Here is a 12,501-nt window from a genome sequence, read left to right on the forward strand (position 1 = left end):
TTTCCGCGCCCATTTGGCGGCTGGCTTGCTGCGTGAGAACAAATAGCAAAAACCAAAACCAACAAAAGAGAGAGAGAAAAAAAAACTCGATAACTGCCAACAGCAATATGAGGCTGGGGGCCCCATTAATAAAGCACTTGACGTGAGCTACACGAATGATATCGACCAAAATGAGAGCAAGTTAAGGCACAGAAGGAGGCATAGAAGGAGCCACAGAGTCCAATTCAGTTGCAGTTGCAGTTGCAGGTGGTGCATGGTGCAATGGTGTCAAAAGGGGAATGAATGAAATTGAAAACTTTCAGAATTCATACCAAAAAAGGGATCAAATATTTTATATACAATACATATTCGGATATATTCTGCCAACTCGTAGTTTTTAATGAATCGCTCATGTGGGAATTTGCTCGTTTTGTTTTTCAATGCAATAACTACATTTTTTTTTTTTTGGTTTTTCATGGCATATAATTATTACCTTTGTTACTTATATTACAACAAGCAAAAAGAAATAACAAATTATTATTCTTTTAATGCTTTGAGTTCTAAAAAGGATTGGACAATATTATTGAAACGGGATTTCATCAAGTCCATCGGATTAATGATGAAAAACTATTTCAATTTTAATAAAATTTTATATTATTTATCCACTTGTGTTTTATTTAAACTCAAAAGAAGGAAAGGAAAATACTTAGTAACTTTGATTAACTAATAAAAGCCTAAGGAAATCTTCAATACTTGTTTGTTCTGCCTTCTTTGTTACTTTAATCTTAATCAATGAAATTGAACTGGACTACAGATATTTGTATATTATTTTTAGCATATTTAGTTTGAATGATGCACTTCTTTTTTTTCTTTTTGATTGTCATTATTCAGTTCACTGACCATTGACAAAGTCAATCCTCACCTTGCTTCTTCACAGCTTGTTGGCATTTCCTTTTGCCGCATAGCTCTACAAATAGTTTTAGACAACTTGTACAAAATTAGTCAATAGTCAACAGTCAATAGGCAGTTTCCAATTAAATAATGTGGTGATGTGATGTGATATGTGCATGTGAGGTGAATTCGATTGATTAACTTGATTTCGTTTTCGGTATTAGTGTTATGAATCGAAAGGCAATCAAGAAACAGCCATGGGGCGGGTGCAGCAACAAAAAAGACAATCCTAAAAAGTTGCGTAGACTTTTGGGCCGGGCCGGGCCGGGCCAGCCGAGCTGCAAAACTCGGCGCGCCTGCGCACATTCACAAGCTCTCCGAACTCTGCCTGCTTTGCCAAATGGAAAACTCGTTTTCATGGACCATATTTTCCATGGTTTCCACTATTCAATCAACATGCTCGCCGCCTGGGCATATAAATAGAGGCCAAAGAATGCCAAACTGAAACAGTTAACGAGACGCATTCAAAGTCGTGCTACTATATACGATTTACAAAATATATTTTTCTTTTAAGTGCAACTATAAAGAAACACACACAAACATATTAAAAATGGCATTCAAGGTGCGTGCAATTGAAATTAAAGTGCTTTGCCAGTGCATACATACATATACATAAATATATATATATAGCTGAGGGAAAAGGAAATGTAGTTTGTTATCCTTTGAATGGTCCCCTCAATCTCAATCTGAAGCTCAACATTTCACATGGAATTCACTCACAGGCTGCCAAACGCAAATGTTCATTGCAATTGCAGCTCCTTTTTCTTTGTGGCAGTCCTTGCCAGTTTTCATCCTTCAACCATTTTTCGTGGGTTTGTGCCTGGAAGGCACTCCGTCGTTTCCCCAGTCCCACTCCTGTGCCAGTGACTTCTGTTGTAGTCAAAAACTATTTGTCGAACAAAGCAAAAATAAGTGCAATTTTCCCTTTTCGCATACCCTTTATTCAAGTCAATTCAAGGTTAACGGACATCCTTTAAATCTACTTAGTATTAAAGGGGAAGGGTATCAAGTCGTCGGTCGGCAAACAAATTGCAAATGCCACCGAAAGTAGGTAAAATTGATCAGGTAATAGCAGAGCTAACAAAAATATACCTACAATTTTAGAAAAGGAATAAGCTCACACAACACATATATGCCCCACGCCATTATGGCATAGAATACATTGATGTACTTAGCAAAAATAATTAAATCACTCGACTTTAAATGGAATTTAAAGTAATTGTATTTGCTGTGTAATTAAATGTTTGCCATAAAAATTTTAGAAATTCAATTAGGCGCACTTTAAATTTATCTATGAACATTGACCCAAACGAGTGACCTCCTCTGATTTCGCATTTCACCCCTCCGCCGCTCTGACGCTCTGCATGCAAATTTAAAATGCATAACTCAAGGCGTTAAAGCTCTCTCTCTCTCTCTCGATGAAAAAGAGAATGCATGCTAATTATGCAAACATATATCTAGCAATGTGGCTTAACTTGCCAGTGGCTGTGAGAGATTGAAAAGTAAACTGGGTCAATCGGATGCAAAAAAAATACCAATTAACCAGTTGCAGATATCATAACACTAGCACTCAGCACTCAGAGTGTTGAATAAGTGTGGTTGTCCTAGCATCTGAACCCTTATCTTTTTTGCTGCTCTAGCAAAAGTCACGCTTAATTAAAATCTGATAAATACCGAAAGGCAAATAAAAAATGGAGTCAAGACCAACGCAAAAAAGAAAGGCGAATGAAACGAATAAAATGGCAAACAAACGAAACCAAAAGGACATAAATTTTACATACAAAACCATAGGGATTCTCCAGGAATTTCAATTCCATAAAACCGACAGTATCAATGCCCTGCCAGGATCTTATAGCAATGCCAAAGGGATCAACTCCAGAAACCCTTAAAAAAATTATAATCAAATGACGATGTGAAAATGTTTATGTCCTGCAAAAATTAAAGTTTTAGTCATAGAATCAAAACTGTTTATCCCCTTCCTGCGGTCAGGGTATATAAAAGGAGTCGTTTTTCTTTCATTCTGTTCTTTATTTCGTGTTTTTTTTTTGTTGTTGGCCTTTGTGTCTGCCCTAAACCCAAATCTTTTTCTCTCTTTTTCTTTCTGGTTGTTGTCTTTGGTATTCTTTTTTTTGGAAGTTAAAATTCAATGGAAATGTTTACATACAAAATGCGAAAGAGCCAAAATAAAAACCAAGCAAACAAAAAGAAAAAAAGTCACAATGCGAATAAGAACGAGAGAAGTTGGCAAATAAAGGCTAGGATAAAAGGTGAAGAGCCAAATGCATTTCATATTTACCATTTGCCAGAAACAAGGATACAAAACGTAATTGATTGTTTTCATAAGAAATTATTCGAAACTATTCTCAATAAGAAAATGAAATCTAAAAACTTTTTGAAACTGCTTCAAATGAAATGCGGCTAAAGATCTGTTTTTATTGTGGGCAGATGACAATTATCGATATATTATCAGCAAAATTTGCTCTAATTTGACAGTTGACAGTACTTGAGACTGCAAGAGCTTATTCTGAAATATTCGACACTTGATTTAATTAGTCGCATCGTTTGGAAAGGTAACTTTTTGGTCCTTTTAGAGTCATGTTTAGTTTGTCTTCGGCTTACAGGATATCTTGATACACACACATACATATGTACAGAACATGGATCCACATATGTATGCGAAGGGAACATTTTCCATTGCCCTTGTTCTGTGTGTTTCATCTTTTCGTCTGCCTTCTTTCTGCCAGCCAGTGTTGTGAACTACTTTAGCAACTTAATTAAAAGTTTGTGCGCCTGCAATTTCCTGCTGCGTTCTCACCGATATGCAAACAAAATACAAAATGAGCAGAAGTTGACCTGCTCCTGTTACTGCTTCTGCTTCTGCCTCTTCTTCTTCTTCATCGTGGGTACCTTGATTTATGCAGAAAGTGAAAGAGAACCAAGGGAAAAGCGCAGACATCTCGTTTGTATTGTAAAATTATATACCCAACATTTTGCAGGTTATTTTCTGTTTGGCCGCCATGTCGATTGCCTGCACCCAGGCCAGGCCCGGTGGTCCAGCTGCCTATTCCATCAGTGCGCCAAGTGTGGATCACGCTTCGGTGGGCAACACACAAGAGCATACGGTGAAAGGACACTATGGCCAATCCTCGCAATCGGACTATGCCAGTCAAGTGCAGACGGCTCATTCGCAATCGCATGTCCAGCGTTCGAGCATTAGCAATGATGCTGGATTAGCTCCTGCTGCCCATTATGCTGGTATGTCGTATCTACCAACCTATCTCTCAATATTTACATACACACACACATGCCCTACCTTATCATTCTCACTGAAAGACTTACTCACCAATTTAGCCACTATTATCCAACACTCCGCACTGCCCCTGCACACAGAATACATTCATTCCATCATATAAATTATTTCGAGCACGTAGTTAGTTAATAGTTAACCCAAATCTAGCTGCTCCTGCCGCCACTTATACCCTGGGACACACTGCCCCGGCCCAGATTCAGCATCAGGGCTTGGGTCTGGGATTGGGATTAGGCCATGCCGGTCATGGTTATGCAGTCGCTGCCGCTCCAGCTCCAGTTTTGGCCTATGGCGGCCATTATGGAGCCACAGCTCCTGCTACTCTAGGTGGACACGCTCAATTGGGTTTGGGCCTTGGACTGGGCTATGGATATGCTGGTAGCATTGGAGGCTATGGCTACAGTGCAGCCGCTCCAGCCTACTCACATGGCTATTTGGCCGCTGCCCCAGCACCAGTTGTGAAATATGCCGCTGCTCCAGCTTATGGTAGGTGGTCCGCATCATCAACATAATCAGCATCATTGTTATCCTGAAAAGACCAGAGAGTCTTGCTCCATCTTTTCCTCTGTTTCTCCTCTTCTGCTCTAATCCACTGCACTTTAACTACGCTTTCTTATACTAATTTTCACCTATGTAGAACTTAAAATTGAATCTTTTGCAGCAATCCAATCGATATTCTGCTACTTTTTACTGCATTAAATACATATATGTACCTATGTGTTGGCATATAGTATCCTATCACCGACCGAAATGCACTCGAATTCTGTGTAAACAAGAAAGAAGAAAAAACGAAACAAAAAGCGCAAAATATATGTGTATCTTCCTTTAGCGTCATGCTTGACGCTCGTGCTCGGTCTTTCAAGTTACGGCTTTGATGACCATTCAAATGGAAGACCGACATTTAGATGCTCTATCAAATTATCACAAGAGTCAAAGTCTCTTAAAAACAAGTTCGTTTTTTGAATCGATCGAAAAGAACTTAAGCTATGAATTTGTTACTGTCCCTTTCTCCATCTCACATAGTTGCTCCTTGGGTGGTGGTCATGGCATTTACGAAATCGAATTTTATATGTACCTGCAAGGCTTTGTTTATGGAAATTAGACACTCCTACCGAGCACCTTATTACCCCTTCCATTCTGTCTTTCACTCTCTCTCTCCTTATGTCAATAGGGAGAGCAGAGCGGGTGGAGGGCAAAAAAATTAAATAGATTACCAATAAATAAATAAAGGCGGCTTTTGTTTTGCTGTCGACCTAGTAGGTTCAATATGTAATTTTTTTTTGCCTTCTTGGGGCCTTTCCTATCGATTTGTCGATGACTCCGTCTACTTCTCCGTCCGAGCTAGTCAGTTAGTCAGATATGTAGTCCGTCAGTTTGACAATTCCTCGGTCGGTTGTCAGCCAGTTAGCTATCCATACGGTGTGGCAGCGCGTGCCGTATAATCAATCATTCATTCATTCATTCGTTTGTTCATTGTTGCCGACCACTTTAAAGCATTGACACGAGGCCCGCTGATGATGAGCCTTTTGGGGTCCCATGTGGGACTGCCATTCCGATGGAATAGTGTTGGGGTCCGTCTGAAAGGACAGAGAAGGTTTTCTTCTCAGTTGGCTCAGCTGCCACAGCGATATGGTCAGTGCACATGACAGTTGCTGCGGCAACGTTGCCGCACTTCAATTTGGCTGACTAGTCGAAGGCTATACAGGCTATGTATGTATGTACATATGTTGTTATGTACTTGTACACACATTGAAGTAAATTACATACATTGTTTTCCCATGGCTGCATTAGTTTCATAATTTTACACAACAACCGGAACAAGTAGTTAATAATTTCAAATTCCATTGTTGTCACACTTCTTTTGGGACACTCTATCTCTCACTCTCTCTCGATCTGAGTTTTGCACCTAACAGATTTCAAATTGATGCCATTTCATTGTGCTTAGGTTTCGTGAACATCCATTGAAGACACGACTCTCGTATCATACTAACGCTGTGTCATTTGATTGATGTCATCTTGTTGTCATCCTGGCCGAAGGATGGATGAATAGATGATGATGCTCCTTGGTCGTTCTCCTACGTCCAGTAACCATCTTGTTTTTGTCAATTGCCATGTGTGTGTGTCTGTGTGTGTGTGCTTCGATACAATTTTACATTCAAGTGTGTGGTCGATGGAACTGTCGAAATTCTATAGTGGGCGTGTGTGTGTGTGTGTTGTCTCTGTGGGTGTGTGCATATTTACAACAACAACTATACTTTGGGATAGTCGCATACATAATCATGTTGTTGCTCTTGACAACTCTGACAAGGAGCCATCTTATTGTCAACACATTGCCAAAACGAAACATGCTGTTGCCTTTTTTTCGGTTTGGTTCTCCAGTTTCTTACTCTTTCTACTTGTCTCTTTCTCCATTTAACGATAGTTGTATTTTAAATACTGAAAATACTTGTACTTGTATACCTCTTAGCACCTAGCATCATTGGACATGGCATTGGACTGGCTGGCCATGCGGCCATCGCTGCCCCAGCTTATGCCACGCATTTGGCTGCTGCCCCCGTTGTGAAGTGAGTAATGATTGTTAACTTGTTTATAAATAGATGTCATCGTGGTTATCATCATCCACATCATCATTACCATCATCATCTGCTTTGTTTATAGGGCCATCGGAGCTCCCGCTTTGGTGCATACATCGGTTTCGGGCCATGGCATTCAATATGGCTACTAGAGCGGCGGAAGGGCAACAGCTTTAGAAGGTCTCTGCCTTTGCACATCGCACCGACCACCTGCCCGCCCTCGCCCCCACCAACAGAAACATGGCTAATAATAATCGTATCGTAATATCCGGAGCGTGTCACTAACTGTAAATAATGGCTGACTTAATTAAAACTCAATTTGCAGCGTTGCCAATTTTAAACGGGCAACGCTATTTTTATTACTGTTGGCAGCCCCCGTCACTTCTCCATCCCGCGCCACGCCCACTCGAATCATCGCCCATTCGAAACTCTTCTCTACCCCCTTTCTCCTTCAATTCAATTCAACATGTTTTTATCGCGGTTTAATTTTACTTCTTTTTCTTTTGTACAATTGTGAAATGCGAAATATTGAAAGTAAAAAAAAAAATATATATATATATATATAAATGTATATACAAAAAATATCATGTAAATCATGAGACTATCAAAAAAAAAAAAAACGCAATACTTTTTCTTTGGTTTTCGAGGTCAATTGACAAAAAAAAAACACACACACACACGACTAAGAGCAGAAACTATAAACTAGTTTTTAGCAGGGAATCGGGGGGATGAACAGATTTATGGGCTACGCATCAGTTGGTAAGCATACTTTATGGCCCAGAACATTGCATGCATTGGATCGAATTTATATATCGGGGTGTTGGGGATTAATGTCAAAGCGAAAGGGCAAAAAACTGAAAATCACTCCTTGACCCACGGCCGCCCCAGAGTGGGGAATTGTGTCAAAAATAAATGATATACAGGTATCTATCTATGTCGCAAACGGGGGCAACCCTTTTATGTTCGCCCTCTACGTTTTATTTTTGTTTTTGGAAATAGATCGAGAGAAATGTCAATGAATTTGGTGTCCTCAAAGGAAGTGCTTTTGGCCTTTTCATGAATGAAGAACAAAATGAAACATAAAACCGAAATGTGAGTGAGTAAGAGTTTTTGTGAGTGATATCGTACGAGATGGCAATAATCACATCCTGGGAAGTAATCTACTATTGGCCTTTTCTGCCTATCATTACCAATTATTAACAGTTTTAAACAGTTTTAAGTTTAACATTTCAATTTTAAGTTAAAGAATCAATATTCATTGTACTTTCTGTCTCTTAATATGTTCAATAAAAGAAACTTTTTAATTAGCCCATTAAAAAGTCATAAGGTCAAAATGACAAAAAAAAAAAAAAAAAAAAAAAGATTTTTTCTTCATTTAAATTTGACTTACTTGTTAATATTTCTCTTACACACGCTCAGATACACACACACACACGCATACTGAGTCAAACGCACATTTATATAAATGGACTTTTGCAGAGTTTTAATAAGCCATGTGATTGCAGTTGTATGAACACATACATCTTCAGAAAGGGACACAGACAATACGGCCAAATGGTTGAGTGGGTGTGCTGATGAATGTGGTGGGCAGAGGGAAGCGGAGAGGGGTTAGTTTTGGGACAGCTGCTACCCCAAAAGTTGAATGCAAACAGACGTGCCTAATAGAACGCATTGCATTTTCACTTAAGTTGAACTGGAAGCTCTCTACCAATCCCACCATACCCACCCCGACCCATCACCGACCACGACCCCATTCTTAGTGGGCTCTACAAAACAATGGCAATCAACAGACATGGACATGGACACGGTCAGGTCCTTCTCTTTCTCGCCCCCCGGGTTACACACAAGTTTGGTCATTGTTTTATGCCTTGGCCAAAAGGGGAAATGAAGGCACAACACACACACACACACACACTGGACCTCCATAACTGTAACTGTATTTATTTTGTGTCTCGGCTAGTTTTCTTTGTTCCGAAATTTTGTTTTTTTTTCCTCCCTCCCTCTCTCTCTCTCTCTCAATGGTCGACACTAAATTGGAATTCTCTATGCAAATATACAGAACCCATTCCCAGTATTTCTACCAAAGTTCTCCGCCCCCAAGGTACATCAGCATCAGAATTCTCCAATGGATACGTTTGTGTTGACTTTTGTTTCCATTAACGTTCTTTAAATCGAACCAAATGCTTTGAAATTCTAGTTGAAAAAGAATTTTCTGTGATTTATTGGTTATGTATAGAGGAAAATGTAAAGAAAATTGAACACAATTAAAATATTAATTAAATTGTACATATAACTAGAAATTTTTTTATCAAAAAATTACACATACGCAGTGTGTGCCATGGGTATTACTATGTATATGCGTGCTAAAATGTAAATTAACTTTGAATTGATGGTTAAGTTTGATCAAGAATTATGTGGTATCTGGTTTGAGATGCATCGGAGGCTTGGGGTTTGGGTTTTTGTTTGTCTTATTTATATTGAGCAAGTGGCTTAGCCTTGGCTTACCATAACTGGAACCCTACTGGGCTCTTGCCTTTGCTTTTGCTTCTTACAGCATGGCAAGGCATGGCATCTCCTTAATCCTCTCACTCCTCTCACTCTTACCTACTGCGTGTTTCTCACTTTCTCTTTGTTCTCGACTTTATTCGCCGCTATGGTGGCCCGCAGCGCCTTTTCTAATGCAATTGTCATGTTTTGGCTTTGAGTTTCAATTGCCATTTATTTTACTTGGCTTTCGATTTAGTATTTACATTGTGTGTGTGTGTGTGTGGGTGTGTGTGGGTGTCAGTGTCCTTGCTGGCAGGTGTCCCAAGCAAACATAAAGCTGGCAACAAGGACACAATAGCCATCCAGCGGTTAACTAGCGTCAAACGCAGCAGTCTAAAAGAGGGGCTAATAATATGTTTATGTTTCTTTTCCAATACAAATTCATGTACATATAGACAACTTTATCTATGTATATGCTTTTTTTCCTTTTCTTGGTCGATCAAAACAACTCAGTCACTTTACTAAATCTTTTGGCAAACTTTAAGGGCACCTGTTGCCTTTCATCATAGGAAGGAGTGTAGGAAATTGCAGAACAGTTGGGAAAAGTCATCTTTGCATTGCTAATTGATTTGAGTCCGGAAAACTTTCATTTTCTCCAAATGAACAGAGACATCTACAATCTATTTGACATATGCATGTTAGGCCTGTCTATGTCTGTGTGTGTGTGTGTATCTTTTGGAGTGTTTGTGTGTGCCAATTTTGTTTTGCTTACCATCCTTTGCTGCAAATAGAGGCTTGTGCTCTGGCAAATAACCGCAATATGTTTGCCTGTGGTAAAGTGGAAAACTGTTTTTCCACTGAAATTGTGCTAGTCTCCATACATACGTATGTATGTATGTATGTATGTATATATGGAGATAAGCAGTCAGACAATTATTGTACACACTGCGGTATTTTCGAAGGGTATTTATAGCTCTCATGTTTATGGATATCGCACCCCCTTCCATCCATCGACCAGCCTTTATTATAGAGTCCCCTCTCATTCTCGTCTTCTTTGTGTAGATATTTGCATTTGTGGTTTTTTGGTTAATTCGGCAAATTCACATTTTAAGCGCCCATTTCGCCCACTCTTGGCCCTCTCTCTCTCTCTCTCTCCATGGATATCTATTTATAGGTGGAAGGCTCTGTCAATGTTGCCATGGTTTGTTGAAGTTTTTTTTGTGGGGGGAGGACAGAGAGATATAAAAGGATTAAATATATTTTATATTATATTACCGTATTGCATACAAATTGCTTTATGGCCAAATGCAGTTCTTTAATACTTTGTATATGGCTAAGAAGATTAGAAATGGCTATTGTATGGCCAGATGGTAGACAGATTTGTAATTGTCTACAAACCTTTGATTTTGATTTAACAAAACATTTCAGACTGCCATAGCAAACGTGCTTTAGTTTGCCTCAAAAGCAGTCTCAAGTCTCAAGTTAACAAGAATATTTCTTAGAATTAAAAGCGAGTCTTGAAATTGCACTAATCTAAGGACTAATTGGAAAAATTCCATCAAAATGAAAGGATAAACTTGATCTAATTAGAATAGTTAAATTTCAATCAACTCGCCTACTTTTAACTAGAAATCTTTTGCTCAATTAGTGGGTAGATGGAAATTGGTACATAAAATCATAATATTCAAGTTCTTTAAATTATTTAAAATTTAGCGATTGTGTACACTTTCTCGCACTCTCCCTCTTCTCTGGCATTGGCTGGTCAAGGCCCAAGCAATACCCTGCTTAAATTAAATAACCTCTCAGTTGAATACTTTTTTAGCTGTTTTTTTTCGACACTTATGCCCAATATACCCCATCTTAATGTGGAGTATGGAATAAGCCGGCTTCATTATTGTTGTCTTCGTTGGCGGCGGTGGCGTGCTGTTGCGGCTCTTTGGGGCGATCCTAAGTTAAGTACGTGGCAAGACTCAAGCCCCCCAAACTCTAAACTGCAAATGTTTGAATGACATACAAACACAGTCGTAAACAACTTTCAATCATATGATATGCGCTTTCAATTATGTGCGGGTCGTTGAAATGAAATGCGCGCAAATAAAATTTATGTGGATCACGTAGTCATTCAATGGACGGCGTTAATACCTGATGGCCGCCCGCCCCCTCTCCCACTTCTTTGCCGCCTCACCTGTGTGTGTGTGTGTGTGTGTGTGGTTGGCTTAAAGCAAATTGATAACTCCATTGCGAGTGTATCAAATGTGCAGTAGGCATGTGATGCGTAGGCTTTCATAATCGCATTTCGATTGCGAATAAAATTTCTTGTTATTTCGGTTGCCAGCACAAATATTGCAAATTGCAAAAAAAAAAAACACACATACACACACACATACATAGTTTCAGTCTGGTCTGGTTTTTGAATGGCCTTAACCCCGCTTCCGTCCAAAAATGTTCCCCAATCTCCATTCTCGCCCGTCCTCTATCTCTCTGTGTTGGTTTATTTCGTTTTATTTTTCTTTTTTGGCATTCATTTGGTAGTCGAGACACGTTTCTATAAACAACGTTTTATGCCCGTGTTTATGCTTTAGTTTGCCCTATGGCTGGACACTGGCGTCCAGCTTGTTATGTAAGTGCCAAAGACCATATTCAATTTGAATTGAAATTGCCAATGTCTCTATTTCTTTCTCTGTCTCTCTCGAATTGTATATACACACATACATACATAGGTATGTGTCTCTCAACGCATTCAAATTCAATGCACATGCCATATTCCAGCAACAAAACAGTTTTAAAGAAAGTTGGCCACAATGCAGAAAAGAAAACTAACTAAATCAATACACAAAAATAATATAATTACTTAACGTCTAAAGAAAAAGGTGAGGGCCAAAGCAAAGCACAAAAATTACTATAATTTTTAAAGAATAGTTTCCATTATTTACTAGCCATGTTAGTTACTTAGAATGGAGTTAATAGATAATACTTTGCTTTAGCTATTAAATTGAAATATTTTAAATATGAAAGTGGTTGATGCTGGCTCAAAGTCCTAATTATTCCTTTCTTAAGGCCAAAACTGCTTGCGAATTACACTTAAGTTTTTATTTCTTGTATAATGACAATGAACAGCCCTAAACCCATTCGCCAACAAGTGATAGTATTAGCTCTATATAATTATTATACGATTCAGTTTATATAATCCTTCATGCAATTTGG

The 12,501-nt window shown here is 38.9% G+C and overlaps 1 protein-coding gene across 1 annotated transcript; it reads left to right on the forward strand.

Annotated features, from left to right (window-relative positions):
- Positions 1-1,393: 1,393 nt before the first annotated feature.
- LOC137587137 (cuticle protein 76) lies at positions 1,394-7,356 on the forward strand. The gene is made up of 4 exons (XM_068303402.1): positions 1,394-1,492; positions 3,927-4,185; positions 6,705-6,801; positions 6,896-7,356. Exons 1-4 carry the CDS (start codon positions 1,481-1,483, stop codon positions 6,960-6,962), a joined length of 435 nt encoding a protein of 144 aa, XP_068159503.1. The 5' UTR covers positions 1,394-1,480; the 3' UTR covers positions 6,963-7,356.
- The last annotated feature ends 5,145 nt before the right edge of the window (positions 7,357-12,501 follow it).

Source organism: Drosophila tropicalis, unplaced genomic scaffold (assembly GCF_018151085.1).
Source record: "Drosophila tropicalis isolate 14030-0801.00 unplaced genomic scaffold, ASM1815108v1 contig_158, whole genome shotgun sequence".
In the NCBI taxonomy this organism is placed as follows: Eukaryota; Metazoa; Arthropoda; class Insecta; order Diptera; family Drosophilidae; genus Drosophila; species Drosophila tropicalis.

Excerpts from the sequence above, each read along its gene's own strand:
- LOC137587137 (XM_068303402.1), top strand. Across the intron at positions 4,186-6,704 it reads TCCTGCTGCCCATTATGCTG|CACCTAGCATCATTGGACAT; the intron begins GTATGTCGTATC and ends TATACCTCTTAG. Across the intron at positions 6,802-6,895 it reads GCTGCTGCCCCCGTTGTGAA|GGCCATCGGAGCTCCCGCTT; the intron begins GTGAGTAATGAT and ends CTTTGTTTATAG.